The 23,903-nt window shown below is 39.4% G+C and overlaps 1 protein-coding gene across 1 annotated transcript in view; it reads right to left on the bottom strand.

The window, feature by feature from the left end:
- nectin1b (nectin cell adhesion molecule 1b) overlaps window positions 1–23,903 on the bottom strand; it is a 106,982-nt gene that overhangs the window by 31,146 nt on the left and 51,933 nt on the right. The window contains 1 exon segment of the mRNA XM_042487388.1: window positions 2,100–2,471. Within this exon segment, the coding sequence (XP_042343322.1) occupies window positions 2,100–2,471 (372 nt within the window).

Genomic DNA, 23,903 nt, shown 5'->3' with positions numbered 1-23,903 from the left:
ACACACACACACACACAAATAAATATTTATTTATTTATTCTATATGACTTTATATTATTTTATTTACTTTTTCAAATATATTTTCTGGTTTTTAAAGAGAAAAACAACAACAAAAAAAGGATGTAATGCTGGTTTAAAACATTTTCAGTCGTACCAAGAGTGTACTATTACTTTCTGTGATCAACAGCAAAAGAAAAGGCCATTTCATTTCATTGTATGCAACACCCTGAAAATGAAAAGAAAAATATGTATGAGCGACAATGTCCTAAATGGAATGAGAGCTTCATAGACTCAACCCAGTTTGGCACTCACCATCACAGACTGGGAGATTAACTGTAAACAATGCGATTATCGCAGCAAACAGAGAAACAGCATCTGGTTTGAGGTGTTCCAAAGATACTTTACTTTACAACAAAGCCTGTGGCAATGTAACAGTGAGGAGCCGAGCTGTAAAAGTGTTTTCTTTTAGCCTTTTTCTAAACAGGAGGTGTCAGTTTGACCCTGTGTGTTATCTGATTTAGAAAGATGTTCTATATCTGCCTGAAGTGGAAGAGAAACCAAATTTAGGTGACAGGTATTAGATCCCTTTGACTTCTCTTCAGGCCAGTAATAACATGTTCCAGGAAATGACTCCTCAGCTGAGGCTTAAGTTTACAACCTGAGTTTTGTTCTGCTTTTTTTGGCTCAAAACATTTTGATATATACTGTATTTAACTCACTGGAACAATGATATGATTATATGGTACAATCCATCTTTGTTCTGCTACATGTTGAAGCTTGAAAATTATTAGTTGCTGACTAAGGCTGTGTGTGCACTGACTTTTTTCTTTTTTTTTTAAATGAAGCACTGTGTGGGAGTTTTGTTTCTATGGAAACTGTATCTTGACATTATCATTAGCTAGGAACCTAACTTAACACTACACAGTTACCATTACTCATTGGCAACATTCAGTATCTTGCAGATTGGCTTCCACAAATGGGCTTTTCTGTCTTTGTAATAACAGTTTCTGACACACATCGTGCAGCTAAGGATAGACAGAAGTGAAAATGACATCACCAGCACCTTTCTGAAAAGCTCAGCTAGAAACACTTGGAGTGTTCTCACAAAAAGCCAGAGGGCTCTGAAAAAAGATGTTGGGCACAATGCTTTTTCTTTAGGTGAACACATATGTTTTCTCCCCATTGGGAATAACTGAAAAAAGAGGCCAACGCTTAGAAAATGTAATAACTGGCTCTATTGCACATGCAAACCTGGTCATCAACAACCCTTTTTACACTGCCTATTCAAAGCTATTATTGTTGTAAAGCGCTGCAAACCTGTATGTTATATGTGATACTAAATGCTGTTGTGTTAAATGTCACATTGATCCTCTTTTGCTTCCACGATGCCGGGATGCTGTCTAAAATCTCACACTGGAGCAGAGTGATGCAGCTGTTTGGTTTTATATAAAAATGCAAAGCAGACATTAAGAAGGGACTTCATAGTGGCCCTATAGTGCAATCTATGTGTAAAAAGGGCTAAAGTAATAAGTTTGTGGAATTGAATGTTATTGCATTTTCAAATTTACCATACGCCATCTCCAAATTCAGTGACTTTGAATTTTAAAACAAACTGAAGGATCAATGATTAACCAATGGATTGAGAAACTTCTCCCACTTCTTAAGCTTAAGAAACAATTTAATTATGAAAAATTCACAAAGCTAAATTAGGGTGTTGGGCCGTTTCTTAGTTCATTAACAGTTGACGTTTTGGAGCTTTTTACAGATAAGCAAAATTTAAGCAATATATCAGTCAAATTATTAAAAATGCTGATGCAACGTGTAAAGGGTCAAGCCCTTAAAGTTTGTAACCTCCAGAAGTGGCATGGCAGAAATGTGTGTTTAAACATTCAAACCCCCTGCTGTATGTGCAACTACTGTTTCAACTGAGGTAAATCAGATGAAGATAAAGAAGGAAACAAATGACATGACTACTAAGCAGAACAAAGCCGAGATTATTAAGATTTACATCAATAAAGTGGGGCCTTTGTTTATGCTGAGACACAAGTGTTTAGTAATAATCTCCAAAAATGTAACATCTGTTCTGTACACGTTCTTACCAAATACAGTGAGGTTGACCATGTTCTCCCGGTTTCCTGCTGGAAATGTTGTATACTCGCAGATGTAGGCAGCTTCATCAGACAGCTGCAGATTGGAGAACACGATGGTGGTGTCCTCCAGCGAGGGCGTACGATGACGAACTGCTGCCTGCTTGAAGCTGACGCGCTCTTTAAATGGCGGCAGGACGGACACACCAAGGGCCGGGTTGGCTATGGCCACATTCTGTTTGGTGCCGTTGAGGAGCTTCTGCCAGGTGACCTGAGAGATCTTGACTGGTGGGTTACTGTTGATGAAAATGCAGCGCAGTTCCACCTGTGAACCCACATAGCCAGACTTACTGGAGTCCATCTGCACCATCTGCCCATTGCCAGCTAGAAGTAACAGAGAGAAAGAGAGAGAGGAAAAAAACAAACATTTAATTACGATTAACAAGTGTCCAAGGCCAAGCAAAGCACTCTAGTCAATAGCAAGTACATGCACTGAAAGTCAAGGAGTTCATTCAGCTCCTAGGTAGTACACGCACGCACAACACTCGCAGTCAAACTCACGGATTCAGCCGTGCACTTCCCTCATGTTACAGAAGCTCCGTGTACATCCGTGCAAAGAGTTGGTACATGGTGGTTGTGTGGAAAAGCCAGGAGAGTTATTAACATAATGGGCAGATCTATACACCCCTGTCTTTGTGCACAAGGGTACTGTTTCTGATGAGATGGAAAGGCCGAGCGAGAACCAATGCATCACTAATGAATGAGTACAAGGGCAGCGAGTTGGAGCCAAGTCATCGTCTGCTGCGCTCCCCGTCCACCTCCTCGGCAACATACTGGCTAGCCCATTGTAATTTTAATTACTTTTTACTCACAAATACTTCAATGACTGCCTGTAGCTCCTATTAAAAGGAACAATGTGGTGTCCTGTTTAAGCACTTAAAACAATGAAAACACACACATAAGCTATATAAAAACCCAGCAATTATGTCCCTTCCCCTACTATCTGAGCCTGTGGGGAATTTGGTAGCAGAAAAAAAAGGTCAATTAGCAAGGACGGACCTTGTGTAAACTTGCCTGTGGTTTAATCTTTCATGCATATGTTGTGCTCTTACTAAACTCCCCTCTTTCTAATGCCCACCAGCTTTTTACTACATGCATCATATGTGTACAACCTGGCACTCGTGCAGGAACAATTAACTGACACAAAATCAACTAACAATTTTACTGATTACTTAATGAAGTCTTTTATTAAGCAAATATGCCAAACATTTGCTGGTTGTAGCCTCTCAAAAGAGAGAATTTGCTTCCTTTTTATCACTGAAAACTGAAATTTGTCTATTTTATGACATGTTAATTAATTAATTGATTAATCTAAAACAGATCAGTGTATGACTCATTATTGAAAAATATTGTTGTAGCTCCTCTTTTGGCTCTGAACCTTCACTGTTGCTTCAATCCGAGTCCTAATGTGGAGCTGCACAATAAGTCAAATATTTATCACAGTCAGGAGTTTGGCTTCCCACAGTTAAATAAAAATGATCGACTGCAATAATAAAATGCAAGCTCCGCCTTTGGGGAGCCGTCATGCTGCTGTATGTGCACCCAGCAGTGGCAGCCTGTGAAAAACTTCCAAAAGAGTTGCGGCTGGAGACAGGCAAAATGAAAATCAAATGTGTGGAGAAGAGGGGCAAAGAGCTAGTCCCTTGAAACAGATGATCATCCATTGTTTGGAAGTGTTTCTCATTCAGGACGAGGGATGTAAGCAAGAACAAATCATATGCAAAGAGTTCATGATACTTGTGACTGCAGCGTAAGGCAACACCAAACTTTAACTTGTTAAACCAAAACAAAACCCACCAAAATCTGCAGCACAAATGAATGCATGAAGGCCAGCATGATACCATATCAATCCAGCTCCCAAAGACAGACTGAAATAACCAGTTATGACTGGGTGACATGGCTTAAAAATAATATAGATCTATCAGGATATATATTGCAATTTACAATATATATCCTGAAAGTTTAGAATCTCATCTAAACTACCGTCAACTACTAAAAAAACAAGGTTATCATATTAGCTACAGTTAAATAAAATCAAATAAGGTAGCAACTGTCATAATAAAGTGTAGTTTTAATTAAATAAATCAAAGTAGAACCACTGGTGCTTTTATTTTGAAGCACATCGCTCGTCTTGGGCCTAAGGTATTTGTATTTTTGCTGTGAACTTGAAGTTTCTGGACAATAGCAGCTACAATTTTGCTACATTTGTTTTGTTTTACACCAGTATTGGCTCTGAAAATACATTATATCATAATACGCATCATACGTAAATGTAACTTAACAAAAAATACAAACTCCTGAAAATGCCTAAAAATACTGCATCTCTCATGATAAAAAAAGCATCTTATGATAAAAAAAAAAAAAAAGCCTCAAAATATGGCATCTTAAAACGCTTTTTTTCAGAAAAGCTTTCAGGCTGCAACAATCACAAAAGCAGCCTGAGTAATCCTGGAAGAACTGTACGATTTGTGCATTAGCAGGAATGAAGCACAACATGGAAGTGAAAAAATTGCTCTGTTTATCTAAATGTGAAGTGCAAATACAAATATTTTGCCCCTAGAAATCAATTGATAATCTGGTACACAAACTTGTTCTTCATATTGCTCAAAATAGTTGTTTTTGTGATTTTGGCCATAATAGTGCAGCCCTTGTCTTAGGTGCAGAAAAACAACTTTCATTACATCTGATCTGAGCTCGGAAAATAACTGCAGACTGAACAGATGTGTCATTGAAGTGCCGCAGGGATCCAGCACCCTGTTGTCTTCGACACATCTTTGTTATCTCCTGCTCTGATTTATGTTCCTTTCCAGGTGATGTCTGATGATGTCCCATTTCCTGGACCGGCAACCCCTGGCTGGGGCTTGTATTTACAACCAGCCACGGCTATAATTATCTCCTATGGATAGATAAGGACCCACAGGAAGAAAGAGTGAAATTCCTCCGTTAATCACGCTGGACTCATAAAGCCACTAGTGAATAAAGTCATAAACAAAGAGAAAATATGTTGTGGCCTCAAGTGGAGGACTGGGGCCTACACGCATGCCCCACAAACAGAGCAGCTCTTTAGCGCTGAGTAACTGCATGAAAATGATGGATAATCGCCGTGCTCAGAGATAAAGTTTCCACAGGGGGCTTTAAAATGTGTAAGAATATGGGAGAGAGATCCATTTATGTATACACCCACTGAATAGAATATATCTGATGCAGTCTATCTTCAACTGTACATGAATGTGAAGCAGAGAGGAGGGGGAGCTGGGGCCTCAAGACTGTCAAACTGTCTAAGCAGCGACAGCCACCGTTATTTAGATTTTTCTTTTAAAACATGTAGGTAGTTAGCCGATGGACACCGAAGCATAAAATCAAGCACAAAGACAGATAAAATTTTTGGCGCACGCGGCCTAGAAAACCATTAAGCTGTACAATGTATTCCTTTCCATTTTTCACAGTGGCCGCACAACTCTCAGGTTGAATGCCTTATGCTGGAAAGCAGTGCATTACTAGAGAAAGGCAATTTCTACCCATTGTTATATACTTTCACTCCGGTACAGCCCCCTGCCGCCTACATCAAATCATATAAAAAAACAAAGTGACAACCTTTTGAAGTTACTGAGTGCACATCATCTTTCATTTCCTCCGGACCACATCAGCAAGACCCTCTCTATAGAGATTTAAACTTGGGGGATTTGACGATGACAGATTGATTTACTAATACAGTTTGACAGGGAGGACTGGCAACCTTGTCATCTGTACCTTGAGAAACACCTGTGTCCTTGTGCACCTCGGGGCAATGCTTAACTCCATTTTATCACAGCTTAGATTACCAGTCGTGGCAGCTATAGTATGATATTTTTTCAAATGGCAAACACAATTTACTGTGTGACAACATTAGTTAAAGTTTAATCTTAAGTTGGGGGGAAGGCGGGGGGGGGCGGGGGGAAGGGTTGTGTGTGTGCAGGAGGACTGTAAAATCTCATAAATATGAACCTGGCCAGACCTCACCAACATGAATGCTTAAACAATAGTGGCAGGGGCGGGCTGCGTGCAAAACTGCAGCCCCTCCCTCCCCCACTATGCCCTTCCTCTTTTGAGCCCGATGCTCACATTGAACCAAATAAACAGCAGCTCACGCAAATGGAAACCAGAGGAATAGGCATAATTACACAGCCACAGAGCCCAAATCCCCTCCGTGAAGGACCGGGGGCGCCCACGGGGACCCCTTTCACTCAAGGACTAGAGGAGTCCTTGGCTGAGCTCACAGTCGAGCTGTAATTACAGACTACACCACGGAGTGGCAAAGCCATAGAAGAGCAGAAGCACATACATGCAAGAGGCATTAAGAAGGTGGATTTTGTAAGGGTTGTGAGAGCTGGTGGTGCAGAAACAAGAGGAGGGAGAAAAATCGGCAAAGTAGTGGAGATGCAGAAGTGGTAAGGGAGACAAAGAGGAAGGCGGAGCTTTGGAGAGATTTGTAGGTGAGCTGAAGGTTTGAAGCTGGCCGTCACTTCCTGCTGCTTTGTTCTCACTGACAAGAGGGTGAGTTGGGGGGGGTCATGCTCTAATACACCTGAGGCTAGACACTGTGCCTTGAGAGCTGCCAGAGCAGAGAGAAGAGTCCTATTTCTGGACAGAAAAGCAATAGGACAAACAAACAAAGTATGTCCAAGCTGGCAAAATATGAAAAAAGAGTGGTTAGATTCACACCAGGTGAGCTGACTTGGATCAAGGGGGACATAAGGGGCTCTATTAAAACAGCTGCTGTACCGTCTGGCCCCGCGCTGATAGCAAGAGACTCCCAAGACCGCGGCGCAGAGCTGTGCACACAACATTCAACTGTAATAAGATCTGGTCCGTCAGGCAGCAAGGAAAAGCATGTGCTTTGTGCTGTTTGCATATGGCGCTTTGGACAATGCACAGGGCACGCTGCAACAAATAACAGCCGTCAGTCAAATGGGCTTTCTCTGGTGTGTGTGGACAATATCCAAGAAAATACAAAAACCTGCAAGGCAATCTTCCCTGCAAAGATCACAAAAGCGGAGGGTTGAATGTGTTTAGACGTTTTATTACACACGTGGCAAAGCAAGCACAAATAGGAATAAAAAGAACAAGCTCGATTCCTTTCTATGCCAAATCAAAAATGAATGAGAAACATGACATTAACATTTAATATTTGCTTTTTGTCTCTGCTGGAGAGAGATAAAAAAAAATAAACTTAAAGTTTTGACACCAGATATACTTCACTCTTCCCTCTGTTTAATCCCAGATATTCTAGAGTACAATCTAAAACCAGACCTTGCTCCACATATAAAACAATAACAACACTATAAACCCTAAATTGAAAACCAGGGCGCCTCCCTAAAAGCCAAGGAAGCTTCTTTTCCATAAAACAACGGTTACTTGGCAGCAAATATCACAATGGATATGTAACACTATTGTCTTTTTTTTCTTAGCTGAACTGGCCCACAACCAACAATATTTCAAAAGACAATTATTGGCTTATTCACCACCGCTTGGGCCAAGCTCATCCAAGAGAAATCCATTTGTGCCTGAGTCAAATAAAGTTCAGAATAATTCACCTCTCGCTGCTGCAAAGTGAGGAAGGCAAAGATTAAATAGGACTCAATGCATATTTTAGAAGAGGCGCTCATTAATGTCTTCTATTTAAAGCTGCACAAGGCAACTTGGCACACTGTCAGTCCCAAACGGCACTGATATGTCGCCGTTTGAAGTTCAAAAACTTCAAAACCCAGAAAAATGTGTAATGTGATGTCATTAAACGGCACCCTTTCTTGGACCTTAATGTCGTCCTCTTGGCGGCTTTTAGGGGAGGAGAAAATGAAGCGTTGCGTTTTTACTGGGCCGAACGCTTTCTTGGTTCTTCCGGTAAAAAAAGGAGAGCTTCTGCTTCTGCCTAACACTGACACTGAAATCTAATGTGGGCAAATACATGAAATCTGTGACATCTCAGTTTATAGAGGTGAGGTCTACAGCAGCATACCAGTAACTAGGTATACTTTGGTATGAAAGCTGATGGTTATCAAACCACATACATTTACAGGGTACTGAAAAAAATGCAACTGGACAGAGAATCTCATTTTTAAAAGGATACTTTTTGCAGTAACTTCCATAAAAATGGTTTAAAGTTTCAATTATAGTAAAAAAAACAGTAGTTCAACAAAAAAAAAAAACCTAAGCAAATTGACATGATTTCTAATTAAAAAAAAAAAAAAGAAAACACAGGAAAAACTATAATGAACAACTTGGCAGGAAAAATGAAAAAATTATCTGAAAATTTGCTGGGAAGATTATTAGATATGATTAAATTATATATTTAAAATTAGGTTACAAAAAAAGAAAAAATATATAATAAAAACATTTAGCACTTTCTTTAGGGCATTTTCTCTAAATTTGCCTTTCTTGTGCGTAATGTCAGGTAATCATTTGTGTCTTTTTAATGATTCCTTGCTATTTTGGGGCCATTTCTTGTTAAGTTAACAAATGTTACACAAATTGCAAGAAATTTGTAGATTTAGAAAATTATTTTAAAAAGGAAAAAAAGCTTGGGGAAAAGCACATTTATACTTATCAAAAATATATATTACTTTTATATTGTAGAAATATTGTAACTTTTTAAGCACTTCTTGTCATCCTCTTTTTGGTTCTTTTCACCCTTTGACTTTTTATAACTTTTCCGTAATTTTCTTGTATTTTTCACAAATGCCTTGCTAATTTTTAGGTCATTTCTTCTTTCATTGCTCATCGCCTTCTTCTCATGTTTTTAAAAGAAATCAACAAAATTTGCTTAAGAACAGCTGTGATACAGTTAAAATGTTAAACTGTGAGATTTTCTGACGTTAAACTCTCATATCGTTGCAATCCTTGTAGAGATGTAATGTCAGCTTCAGCTGATTCAAGCAGCATATTTTGGTAGACTTTTGGCCAAATGCAGCTTTATGACACATCATCTCCTCATGCTTGATAAGCTTTGGTTGCTCTATTGTTCCTTGAGTGGGATGCTGCTAGATAAAACACGGCTTGAGCCACTCGGGATAATGACTGTTTAATGTAGTCCCAGTTCCCACGGCAATGGCACAGGCCTCTGCGCTCCCCTATTCATGACCACACAGGGGGTGTTCAAAGGGGGGAGTCCAAATCTTCTGTCTCTCACACACAAAACAACAGCCACCCATTAGCTGCTTGTTTATTCCCTTTGTGGAACATTTTTCAGTCAGTGTTTTGGAGCATTTTGCTATAAACACATACAAGTGCTTTCAAAATGCTTTATGGAATAAATTACCACATTAGTCTGATGGATCACTGGGAGCTTCCCCACTCATGGAGGCTTTAATACATCCAGATAGAGCACTTCATTTAGCAGGAGCAGTCATATCCCATATTTAATGTTGCTTTTTGTCGAGCGTGGCCGTTCAGCGTTTTCAGATGGAGCAGTATCTGTCAGACAATTTGTTTTAATCTTCATTCAGACATTATTTGATGGTGCATCAGCTGGGCCTCCTGGGTAAACACTGGTGTACCTGCCAAACCAGCTCTCTTTACCCTCTGTCTCCCCAAGCAAACATTCGACTGCAGAGGCAAGCGAAACCTCGCTGGAGCAGATGGTTAGCAGACCTGTTCCTAATTTTCCACTATCTGCTTCAAATTTGAAATAGTCTTTTGTACAACACACTCGTTCATTGAGGACAATATAACATCTGCTGCGCTGTAAATGTTAATGATTATCGGAAATATTTATTATGTTAGGCAACTTCCCAATCTGGGATTGCTCCATGAAAGGCGCTGTGCATTTCATTTGAACTATTCCCAACAGTCGTTTGTTTGGGCGAGAAAGAGAGAGAGGCGTAATGACCAAGCGCCGCAGCACAGTAGTCGTGTGTTTTCCACATGGGTTGTAAAATTACAACTTTCAGGTTGACGGCGCGCTGCATCGGCCGGTCAACTGTACGCACCGATTCTCACCTAATGCAGCTGTATCTGTCGTTTCAGAGGCAATACACGGTTCAGAGCATGAGCCCACGCATGCACACACACACATACAGACACACACAGACACACAGACACACACACACACACACACACACACACACACACACACACACACACACACACACACACACACACACGCCCCTCGAGCAGCTTTAAGGCGTTTAAATGTCAAGGGGATGCATCAGTTTGCCTGCAACGGAGCTTCTCATCTTAGCGATGATGATTCATCCATGAATGAAACACTGGAAAACGCTGCTACTCCATTTTGTTACGTTTCAAAGAAGCAAACACAGATGACACACTGGAGTGTATAATGCCTTTTTTGGGGACCTCTTACTATGATCTCTGACTTTAATATATACAGCGAGTACCAGTGGATTTCCTGTAATTAATGCCTTTTTTAAGTCTGGTCTAATAGGAATATGCTGGAAGTAATCTGGGATTTTAGTTGTCTTTGACCGCGGCAATGACAAATAAAGCTGGGCCAAAAATAAAATAAGGCTTTTACCCTAGAGAGAGAGAGAGAGAGGGAGAGAAAATGTAGAGTATAGCACATATTGAGTGTAAACACAGCATCAGGGAGCTCTGACCCTCCTCCCTTCCCCCTGCAGCTTAACTAAACAAGGCCACCACGGTTTCGGTTCCACGACACAAAATAAACAACCCTGATGTTACCTGACCAAATGGCATGATGACATCACCTACTGATACCAGATAACAAGCAACTGTCAGTAAACAAAAGGCCGGGTACACCCCCCCCACCTGGTAAATGAATGACTGTACATGTTACAGTTGAGCTTGTCTGAGTGAAACTCAGGGGGGAAAGCAGGGCACAGATCCAGGTGCTGCGAGTGCGGGGCTCAGAAATGAAACGCTGTGGTGTGAGAGCAATAACAGCGAGATAATAATATGCTTTATGAGACGGATCTCACGCCGAGACACTGCGGAGCACTTTACACGGACCAGACAATTAGTCAACAAAGCATCACATCCACAGAATGGGCTCAGCGCGCATGATGGTTGTTTTTCAATAATGCAAAAGTTTTCCTGGGCTTTCAAACAGGGTGCAGCTGTTGCACGCCGTAATAGGAAAAAGCTGATCAATAAATAAAAAGGGGGCCATGCTGTAGAGTGATGCATTATGGTCTGAGACAGGACGGGGCCCAGGTATGGGCTCAAAGCACAGAAGAGTGACGGGGGGGGTGGGTTACGTAAATGTGATGTAGAGGATTTTGGGGAGTTATGGGGGAGGGTGAGCAGTGAGAGTGACACGCAGTGGGTCAGACTCGGTGAGCAGATTATAGCACTCAGGATATTAAAGTGGCGGAGAGACGATGCTGCAGGCTACACACCTCCTGTGGAAATCTCAGTATTAGCACGGGGTGACACGGGGGCTGTGTGCACATTTCTTTTGACACAGTCGACATAAAGCTACAACAACACAACTGCTGCAGGAGCACGCTGCTCCTCGTAGCCTGAGGTCAGGATGCAACCCTTGTGGGAAAGGTCGGAGAGGATTAGACTGAAATTCTTCTTAATGGAATATCGCGTGGAAGATTAATTTAGATCTACAGTAATTTGACTTAAAGGTGGATTTAGGGTCCCTTATTTAACATATACAGTCAAACCTATGAGTCTGCTGCACTCAGGTATCAGACGCTTACATTTAATGCTTTTTAAGACCTTTTCTTTCTTTCCTTTTGTGTATTTGGTTTCACTTCTTTGCAGCAGCCATACAGTCATCTTTAATTCAGTACTTTTACCTTTTTTAAGTTGTTTTTTTTTATACTATAGAAACAATAACAAAGAAAACAAAAACAAACAAAAAATCCAAATTTAAAGCATGGGACGTTCAGCATTTAAGGTGAATAAATAAAAATAAAAAAATAGAGTTGAATAAACATATTTAAACAAAAGACGGGCGTTTCGGAGAAATATACATTTTCCATTTCTTCCAGACTTCTTCAAATTTAGTTTCTTAAAGCCTGACTGAAAAAGCTATTCTTTCCATTACAAAGATTTCATAAATGGTATCATAGCAGCTCTCCCCATCTGTGGAGAGCGGCTATGATACTATTTGGGGCGTCTGGCTGAAGCCATTTCCTTGTAATTGCTTTTCTAGCAGCTACACTCAGACCTTTTTGAGATATTTCCTACTCAAATTTAAGACTGATTTTTGGATAAATAATGTTTTTTAATTAAAGCATTGCAGGCATGTATAAAGTAAGTATATATGCACCCACGCAAAGGCAGGTTTTCTGTGGGAATCTGGTTACGAGAGTGATTAAGGTTAAACTACATTTTGCCAACAGGTAAGTGCAAGTCTGAAGTGAAATATTAAGTTCAGTGGCAGATTTGTTACATCATAAATTTGGACTTTCATGCAGAAGAGCTTGACTTATTTTGACAAAGAGGAACTAAAGAAAGATGGGCGAATGAAGTAGGATAAAATTCTTTGAGGCAATTAGGGCCTCATAAATTCAAAATTAAGACTTTTTTAGACTTTTTAAGGACCTACAGACACTCTGGCTGTTTATGCCTACTCAGTCAAAATAAATCAAAAAATGGTTTTAACAAAAGGTATGTAGACCAAGCTATCAGGGATGTGCCTGATTAGTCGACTACTTGATTAAACATTTGTACCCTTGTCAGCACCAGAAAAAAGTGAGTTAAAATTTATTATTATCATTATTATATGCAAATATTTTTCCTGAAAATACTGTTGTTATTATCAGGCATGTTTCCCTAAAGATTTATTTTCCTAAATAATTTTTTTTTAGTTAATAGTTATTTGTTAACTTTAATTCACTGAGTTGTTGTCATGTTTTACAGGATCGTGTGCAATGTTCATAATGCACAGTGCAAAGTGTCACACATTTCAATTTCATTTAAGATTTTGAAAAATGTGATTAACATATTTAAATGAGTCTTATAATACATGTATTTTTTGGACAATGTTTAACCTTGTAGAATCAATTGTGCACAATCTCTGTCTTTCTTAGATTAGTCTTTCTGGTCGACTAATCTAAGATTAAATTTCCAGTTGAAATGAACATGGGCGTCTGTGTCTTTATTTTCAAAAGTCTCTGTTTCCGCCAGTCCAGACTAAAATGCAAACTCAGACTTTAGAAACTAAAACGGGGTCAGCAGTGCTTTCAAAGGTCTCCATTTTAGGGTCTCGGAAACGCCACAGTCATGTGAATACAAGGCTTAACGTGACAAAAGTTGTGTGTTTCAAAACAAAAACACATCAGTGTGTTTAAGACACTCATGAAGCAAAAATGCCAAACATTTGCCAGTCTACCCCCCCTGTGATCCTGTTTGTTGCTTTTCTATATCATGTGATGTCTTTGGGTTTTGGACTGCTGGTTGGATAAAACAAGCAGTTTGAAGACATCCTAATGGGCCTGTGTACTGGATTTTTTTTTTTTTTTTTTTTTTTACTATTTAATGACAATAGACCACAAATTTGAAAAGAATATATGACAGAATAATTGGTATTGAATATTTTGCAGCTCTAATCCCTGCTGCTCTTTTTGCTGGCATGAGTCTGTGTTAATGCTGTTTATCAAACTATGAACCACAAACATCTTCACTGAATATGCGTTGGACAATAAAGCGCTCAGGATTATGTATAAGAATGGTTTCGGAGTGGGACGTATAGGATGGGGGTGGCTCAGTGTGAGCCAACGTCAAAGCAGTACCCTATACCTCTGTTAAGTACTCAGCAAATACAGCATGAAACGCATACAAAGTCTTGCCAAAAAGTGCTGAGAAAGAGTCTGGCCCTGGACAACCATGCATGACAAATCCTTCTCTCACACCATCTGCTCCATTGTCCACAAGTAAAGATAAGTCTTGCACAGAGCACAAACACTGAAGACTTCCATGTGATAATGCCAAGCACTTGTGTTGGATACATTACAAAACATTAAGATTTCAAAAAAAATCAAACAGCTATTCAGCTGAAACTGGATGATCAATTGTTGTACACGCAAAAAGCTAATGATGTGGAGACCCTCTGCTGGGAAAAAAACACATGAGATGGGTGACCTTTAGAAATACTCATGGAATATCATTTTTGGCATCTGACCTGTGTCGACCTTTATAAGTGGAGTTTTTGCCGGCTTTTTTGAGAAAGGCCAGCTGATATCTTACAGGCATGCAGGAGGGAGGAAGCCTGCAGGGGGTAAACAGCCAGATTCACTGTTGCGTGACCAGTAGCTTATTAAGCCAAGAAAAGAGAACATACAATCAATATTTGATTAGAGGTTTTCTTTTTTTTTTTCCCCAGACATTTTCACTCTTTGTAACATCAGAGCAGCCTCCAAAGATTTCTTGAAATTAATTAATGTGGTGCATATCATACATTTTTAAAGACATGTGGAAAAACACAGAAGAAGCGGCTGTCATCAAAGTGCATCTCTAATTGTCGTAGGGACATAAACAGGACAGCAGGGGCAATGTGCACACAGCTTGTTGGTGTGTCGCACAGAGCTATTTTTCTCCTGCATTGCTGGCGCAGGCCATTTATACAGCAGATCCATTAACATATAGGAGAGGGAATTCACACTCCAGCTGGAGTGGGCAGTGGGCTGGAGCCCCAGTCTGCTATCAATTAACAAGCACACTTAGTATGTGTCTGAGTCACAATCACTATGGGATGCTGACGAATGCCCTGCATTTGCTCTAAACAAGTGTTTTCACAATAGCAAATCTTTAGCTGATTATCAGCCATCACAGCAACATCTCATGCAAACTGAAAGCAATAAAATCACCAGTAGCATCGACCTAATACTGTAACGAGCCAGCCGTCTCTGTACACGTGTAGAAGGAATTAAGTACAAATAAACACGATTATGAATTTTGCCCTGCAGTCACATCATTTAGGCATGGATTAGTATCCTGTTTTCACCACTGGAGGAATGAATGTGCACACTTAAGCTGATAAATTTAGATATGCTACACTTATTCCACCCCTGAACATGTTATCTTATCTTGTTATTTAACCCTTAAAGACCTAGAGCAGCTTGGGGGGGCGCCTGACTCTCCTGTATTTGTTTTTATTATCTCCCCCATTCTAGCAGTCGGCATCATGTGTATCATTGGATTTAGGACAATCTCAAAGTGATAGTTTGGGATTGAAGTAAAACTGTATGAGATACTTATGTACATTCAAGTATTACATACAGTAGCTGGCAGTTGGCCAGCTTTGCATAAACACACTTAGTATGTGTCTGAATTGTTTGTTTGTTTATCAGCCCCAAAGTTGATATTAAAACATATTTTAGCCACTTTGATAAAAGCCTACCTAAAAAAACATAATTTGATATCAGCCCCTCCATACAGCATGATAATGCTGAGCTGCGGGGTGTGCAACCTGGGAGGGCCCCGAACTCCAGCTACTGTTATACACTGACTTTACATTATTATCTTATAAAGCCTCACTTCAAAAATCCCAAACTGGCTCATTTGGAGTCACAATTTCACACTTGCTTTGTCTGATACTTGATGAATTCAACAGAAATTTTAAGAAACACCAGTAAAATTTGGTGTTTTCTTTTAATTTTTACTATAAAAACAGAGAGAACTTCATGAAGTTTTCTTTTTTTTCTTTTAGAAAGTTATTGTTAGATGTTTCGGACTTCCAAATGAATTTTGATCTACATCTCACCTTCCCTCAGCAAGTTGCAGTCATTTATTATAGGATTATCCTCTGCAATTTTCAGTGAAAAGCAGGTTTATTCTCATATTTTATCCACTGACCTTATGTGAAAGAAAAGTTCAGAAAGGCTAGAAAGGCTATTATATCCTTACAGAGGGCATTGAAGCAAAAGTGACTTTTCCAAATTTTTCACAATGCATCTACATTTTTATCAGGCATTCATGCTCTAGTTTCGCAGCACGGTCGCCGGGCTTTCTGTTCAGCATCTTTCTGGCCTGAATCCTCTGTAACCTTGACTCCTTGTGAGAAAACTGACACAAAAAATTACAGTAGAAGCATCAACAGCAAGTATGACATGTAAACAAAGTGACAAGATTGATGCTAACATGTGGCAGAGATGGCTACATGGGAACACACAGTGTTTCAGCATAAATGTTGGCTCCCAGCCGTCGCCAAATTCCCCTTTTTTCATGTGTGTTTTGATCATAAAACCTCGTCGAAATCCAGCGGTTCTCGGCAGAACTCCGAGACCGGGACTGAACCATTTCCTAAACCACGACCACAGGCTATCTTTCCAAGGCGAGTAAAGGCCCCATGTTCCACATACATACAACGGTTGGAATGCTCGCCACATCGCAGGACCATGTTCATATTCTGCTGCATGTGCTTTCCAGCTGTGATCGAGTATTGTCTTTCCCACCCGTGCCCCCGCCTCACCATATACATTACTCCCTCACAGCTCCGTATGTTTCCATACGCCGTCTTTCACTACATCAGGCTCTACACTGCTGTGAAATATCTCTGCTTATACATCATTCTGACACTGTAGCCATTTCTCTGACCTTGTCAACAAGGACAGAAAACACAATATTGGTAAATTGAGCTACTTTTCAAGACTTATAATATCAGGACATGCAATTTTCTGGACCTTTATTTTTATTTCATTCTACATAACTGTGACAGTATTTTTGATGGAGCGCTTTTAAAGAACACATGAAATAACAACGCTTAAATGTCTGCACATTTCGCAACTGGCCTTTCAAGAGAAAAGCAACTGGCTCGGAGACATAAGCAAGGAACCACAAAGCCACAGCAAGGGGAAAGGAACAGCCTGAAAGCTGAGTCGGGTGGTATGAGTTACTCCAGTCTCCACTGGTCGTTGGATGTCTAACAATGTGTATTGACATAGAGACCTGGGGTACACAAAAAAAACATTTGGTGTAGTCTCAAAGAAGTACACAGTTTGAAAAAGAGAATAGGCACTTTTAAAATGTGACTGGAAAGAGAAAGGAGCAGTAATCAATCTAAGGAATCAAAAAAATCACACAATGACACTCTGAAAACGCCGCAGTGGGTGGGCTGTGGGCATTTAAAAAAAAGACAGGAAATGAGCTTTTTTTTTTTAAGTGTGACTGCTGCTGTTGAAAATGAACACTGTAAAATCTGACGATTTGATCTCACTTTAAATAATCTTGGAAATCGATTGCCTTGAAAAAGGAAAGTAAACATAACTGTTAATCTTAACTTATGTTTACTTTATATCTAATTGTTGAGCTAACTTAAAATTTTAGCTCTAGTTACTTATTTTTGTGAAGTCAAGTTAGTCTGACTTAACCTGATCATCACAAAGAGGATTTTGCTGATGATAAAGTTAGGAGATCTGCCAGTTCTGTTTTGTTTACATGTTCAAGAAAATACAAATATGTCTGACTAATTTGCAGTCAGCAGAATACAGATATATAGCTCAGTAAACTTGGCTTACTAAAGTTACTAAAACTTAGAAAGATTGATTTAAGTAAACCTTTATATATACCTACATTTTCAAGGCAAACGTTTTTCCTAGATTTCAGATTTTACAGTGAAGGAGTTGGATTCCGACACCCCAGAGAGCGTTGAATAAAACTGAACGTATACTGGGTTCAACAATCACTCGCTACTGATCTCAACATTTAAAACCTGATACTAAGAAGCATCCAGATAAAATGAACAATTGTGAAGAGAGCTGACGGTGACTGCAGATAATTGCGCGGTTCAATGCAATTTCAGTGTGGCCAAATTGTAACTGTGTGACTGCTGTGTGACTGCTCTGCTGACAGCTTGTGCTATTAACTGCAATCAAACTGGCACAATAATTACCCTCTGTGTTAAAAAATATTCTGTAGTTAAACTTCACAGCGTGCCAATTCGAACTCGAAATGCAGAGGGATGCAGTGAAATGAGCCCGGGAGAACGGAACGGCTTCTGGCTCGTTGATGAAACGAAGAAAAAAGTATCGCTGACAAATCCTGATAGTGTATTACTATTGATCAGAAGCAGGGAAAGTGAAGCAGGCAGCCACGGGGAGATTCAACAACTCAATTAGGCCCAATTGAAATCGCTGTCACTCACTCAACCAATGGAGCAACCAAATGTTTTCTGCGAGGAATGAAATAAGCCTGGTTAGCATGCTACACTCTTAGAAATAAAGGTTCTAAATGGGTTAATCCTGAAGGGCTGAGGTTCTACCCAGAACCTTTTTTAGAAAAAGCCCCACTCTGTGGGTTCTAAGTCAAGTCACATTTATTTACAGAGCACATTTAAAGACAACAAATATTGACCAAAGTGCACCAGATGTGTTCTCAATTGAACCTTAATTTAATAGCAAACTCTGCCTTTACTGATTACTTTTAAGCCACCTAATAATTGATATAAGTTTAAGTGTAGCCTATGCTATATTAAGAATATTTTTACCACTTTACCTTGCTGGTACCTTTTACACCTAACAGCAGAGTTGTTGGTCTACTGCTGCTTACATCAGCTGTTGTACAAGGTAAAAAGGACCAAACAATAAGTATAACATAGACTTTAACTGATATTGATGTTTTATAGGTGGCTAAAATATGTTTTGCAGCGACCCCGTCCACAGCAGTACATCGCTAAGCTTCCAATGTTGTGAGATTGTACTTTATTTATACTTTATTTTGAGGGTGATGGATGGGGTGTGACTATTTTATTGTAAAATAACTATAAAATATCACCTTTTTAAGTTTTATGTCCTTCACCTAAGCCAAAATTGAAGTCCCTTCTAAGTCTTCATTTTTAAAAAAAAAGATTTTGCACCATCCCACCCTCCCTTATAAATAACAAACAGTCCCTATCTCTGACCACCAAAGGGAGCCCAGCGCGGCAACTAGGAGCATGCGCAGAACAACAAGTCCAGTTACAGTCCAACTAAGGTGAGTACATGACGGAGGAAATCAAATTCAAATCACATTATATGGGTGTGTTAGTCCAGCTTCAGGAAATTCAGTTTAGTCTGATTTCAGTTAGACTAACATGTATACATGCATTTCAAAAGTCCAGTTTTAGGCAGACTAACACAATAATTCGACTTTTTCTAACATCATGTACTGCCTGCTGCTTCTGGGTATTACCCTTTATGTTGGGTTCTGGCTAAATCCCTCTCAAAGTGTTCCAGTTGGAATCCTAATAACAGAATCTAAGTGGAAACCACGAAGGATTCTCTTGCAGGAAAAAGAACCCTATGGTTCTAATTAGCACCTATCCTTGCGTTCAAATACCCATAATAAAATACTATTTAGTATGCCAGAAAAAGATTTAGTATGTCCCAATACGAAGTATGCGAAATGTAGTATGCCAAAAATATGAGGCTGTCCAACTACATCTAGCTGCATTTTGCAGTATGGAAGCCAGCGTGCTTTTCTGGCTATTCTGACCCACGATCCCCTGCGCAGTAGATGTACGTCACATACGTCACGGTGTGTCGCGCAAATATAAACAAAGCCAAGAGAGCACAAACATTTGGCAGCTCACTGACAGATGAGAGTTGGTTTGCAGAATGACAGACACCTCAATGGCAGATGACAGTGCATTCAAGTGTAAGTACTAATAATGTTTTGTGACTCATGTGTACTCAAGTAATTTTGTAATATACTATCGCTGCACAAAGCTAAATGGATAAATAAGTGAAGAAACGTCAACAAATATTTGAACAAACGTTACCTCAGAATGGCTTAGTATGTCCCAATTGCATGCATACTGCATGAAATAGTATGTACATTGTATGGGCAGCTGTAGTGCGTACTAAAAGTAAAAAGAAAAAGTATGCGATTCGAAACGGAGCATTTATTTCGGAGAGTGTAGGCTCATGAGCCGTCTCCCGTGATGCCAGTTTCTCTCTCATCGACGGTTCAGAACATAAAGCTTTTTGTAGCCACAAACAAACTTCATCCCAGATGAAATCACTCACATGAACGCCTGCTTTGACATTAACAGCCTTTGAAATGTGCTGACACCGTTTAGACTGCCGCTGTAGCTGGCTCAAAGACACCGGGGCCCGTCCAGTGGGAGCCCGGATGAAATAGCTATACACTGCATGCACAGGCTTTTTCCTCTGGGCGGCAGGAGTATTATTTGGAGCTCTTACCTCCGCGTTGCCCTCCCCTTACTGTGTCTATACTGTGGGCTGCTCATTGTTTGACAGGATTGACAAGCTCCCTGGCAGAGCTGATTAAAAGCTTTAAGGTCAGAGAAGTGGGACAGATATCGAGCGAACACCTGTCTGCTCGCTGTGAGCCAGTCCCCTGCTGGGTGTGTCCTCCGTTGGCGCAGGATCAATGACTCCATTAAGATTTCTGTTTTTTTCTGACAGCGCTACTTTGGCTTGCAAAGAACCTTTCACCTGCTCTTCCTCCTTTTACTTCCCTCTGCTTTGTATCAAAAGGGAAAGTGTTTCCCACACAAACAATTCACCCGTGCAGAACCCAATTATTTTCAAAACACAAAAAATATGGCAAATATAGATTTCTACTCTACATGCAGTAATAAATCATTAGCATTTTTTAAAAATTAGGATACTTATTTATGTAATTTCTTTCTGTCCATTCCAATGGACAGAGAATCTTATTGTTTGAAAAGACATTTTTTTTTGTTTTACATGTAAGATTTAATGAATTATTAACTCATATCAATATATAAAGTGATGTTTTAAAACACAATACATGTATTTTTTTTTTTTAATTGTTTTTGTCATCGGGACTTGTTTGAACGAGTATTTCCCAAAAATAGCATGTGTAAAACCTCCACAGATGAATGTTCTGTGAACATTATCAGTTAGATGCATAAGGGGCTGATTGTGTCATTAGAAAATCCAATATGAACAGTATTTTCTTATATAAACTGTATTTCCTCTATTCATTTTCCGATGATGTTCATTCCAGTGGATAGATATTAAACTAAAGTTAAAAAGTTAAAGTTAGAGCTGTAAACCTTTCCTGTGATTTTTTAATATGTATCAGTAATTTAACATCTCGTGTTTATTTTAAAAGCTGTTTTAACACAAAATATGTTCTTTAACAATATGATTAATAGACTATAACATATCTTGTGCTATCCTTACTGTTAGCTATGCTTGTTATAAAGGGCGGGCGGCTCAGCTGAAGTCCACTTTGGATGATCTGGAACACTGTGATTGGCTTATAGACATCCAGTCAAATATGTCTATGCACTTAACTCTAACCCTAGAACAGTAATGTCCACTGGAATAGACGGGGATCTGAACACGTTAGCGCATGGTTTTAATTGCTTCAATACAATTCATTTTAAACAACATATATAACACCATCAAAACCTCAACACTTTAATGCCAATATACCAGACACATGCATCAAATGCAACAAAGGCACACTTTTTGAGTGCTTGTGGGAATGAAATATGGTCAAAAGTTTTCGGAGGGAGTTCTTGAAATGGTTAGCCAGATAACAACACTGAAAATCCCTTGTTGGTCAAAGTTGAGCATCTTGGGTATTTATCCATGTGATTTTATTACCAGGAAGAGTGACCATGCGCTAATAGACTTGAGTCTTTTACAAACTAAGAGAGGAGTAGCTATAGGATGGAAAGATGTGATCAAACCAAGTTTAAAGCAATATATTAAATATTTATCAACATGTGTTGCTTTGGAAAAAAATGACATATAATACAAAAGGAAAGCTGTCAGATTTTGAAAATATCTGGGGGAGCTTCATGAACATGTTGATAAAGATCAATAAAACCAAAGGTGGGAGTGGGGTGAGGGCATTCGGAAAAATAATATAAAGTGTTGTAGCCCATGACATTTTCAAGATTTCTGTGCATTAGAATTATGTTAACATCTGTTTATCCATCCATTTTTGTTTGGTTTTCTTTCTTTTTTTTCATTTTATGTTATAGCATATTTGCTGCTAAGACCTTTTTAAAGAATCTTTGGAGGAGCTTTTCACTTTATTTGACAGGACAGCACTAGAGTGCCACAGGGGAGAGAGAGGGAATGACATGCAGCAAAGGGGACCCTGTCAAGATATGAAACATCCGTTATGATTGAAAAACCACAATAAAACATTAAGAAAAAAAAAGAAAAAGGAAAGGATTTTTTTGTTTCATTAGGAAATGATATTTTTGTACAACCAAGGAGATCAGCTAGCCTTTGCCTTAGCTTAAAAAGAACCAGAATAAAATGGAGAGCGACAAGCACACACTTTAATGTATTTACTTTTCCCAGCTTCAGACTTAATTTCATCATGGATTTCCACATCCTGGTAAAAATAACTCTGAAGGCACGGCTGCCCACTGAAGATTTGCCAAAGGATTATAGATCATTAAAGAGATGTTTGAAGTTCGCTTGAAGTCCCTCCAAATAAGTTACTCGAATCACACAGTTTATTGTGTCTTAGCCACGTTTTCATTCTCTCGCTGTAACCGTTTTTTTTAAAAAAAAAAAAGTATTTCACACACTGCAACAGCGTGGTCATGCTCTCTGGAGTCATAATCCAGAAATGGACATTTCAATTTACTTGAGCCTGAGTTTGGATGATAGTGAATTAAGATACCTGCTCCTGCGGATACCTGAGCGGTTTCATCCCCTCTGGTAGGCTTTCCACCCACAGAAGAGAAAATGTTCTTCTTTTGACATTGTATCTCACAATAATCTATGAAATGAAACCTAATACCATAGCTTTAGCCATAGGATAAGACTTCAAGGGATGGGTGACTTTCACCAAAAGACATCTCTAAGCGTGCCCCACACTCCACTCATCACTGCATTCATCTCCAGAGTACTTCTAGTTTCCCAGGTTTCTGGATCCCTCCCCCCACATACTGACTGAGCTGGTCTTTCTTGATATGATTCACTGGCTGAACACAGAGGTGCATTGAGCTGCATCTTTTTTTTTTTTTTTTTAATTGCATTAATACGGTTTGTAATTGTGTTCCTGTTTGCCGTGAGAAAATAAAGCAGCTGACTTGCATAACAAAGAGAAGTTTTAAGACACCACCAAACAAGCATTATCAAAGCGTGCTCATTTTCTCATCTGTCCCTCTGTTGGGAATCATTACTTCAGCCTTTAATGTCATAATTTCATCTTTATCATTTCACTAATGAGTGCAAAAGATAAGAAACGCTTAACTTGATTAAAATAGATTAAATGCAAATACTCCAACGTTAGCGCACAAAGGTGGACTACAAAGACGACGCTCTTTTTTGGGAGTTACTTATCAATTGCCAAATGACGTTTTACACCACATTAGCAGTTACAATAGACCATTAATCTTGGGAAACACACTTCACCACTCTGTGTTTCTGCATTTAGATATTTAATGAAGATGTAGCACAAGGTGAAAGAGTTCACACTACTTCGGTGGTGTTTCCAAGTAGGTGTGAAACTGGGTTTACAGGAGGAGAGGGCGAAGGTGTTGGTGAAGTGTGAGGTCACATCACCATTTGCAGCTGCACTTTGGCCCTTTCTCATGTATGCAATTTTACTTTTATTTTTAGGAGCTGGTTTTAGACAAGGTCAGACAGACAGGAGGCGAGATGTGCAATGTCCAGAAGCTACAATGGGAAGACAGACTTGTAAAATCTACACTGTGAAATGAAACTAGTTGTTTTAACTTAAAAACTTAGTTTCCATGCTGCCTTAAAAATTTAAGTTTAATGCACGTTAGAGGACAAATTGAGGTAAAGTTGTTATGATTCGAAAAAAACATTTCTGGTCAAATAAACTTGATCTCAGTAGTTTTACTGAAATCCTTAGTTTACATAACTAAGAAATTCA

This window comes from Plectropomus leopardus, chromosome 5 (genome assembly GCF_008729295.1).
Source record: "Plectropomus leopardus isolate mb chromosome 5, YSFRI_Pleo_2.0, whole genome shotgun sequence".
NCBI lineage: Eukaryota > Metazoa > Chordata > Actinopteri > Perciformes > Serranidae > Plectropomus > Plectropomus leopardus.
This window is presented reverse-complemented; position numbering and strand designations above follow the sequence as displayed.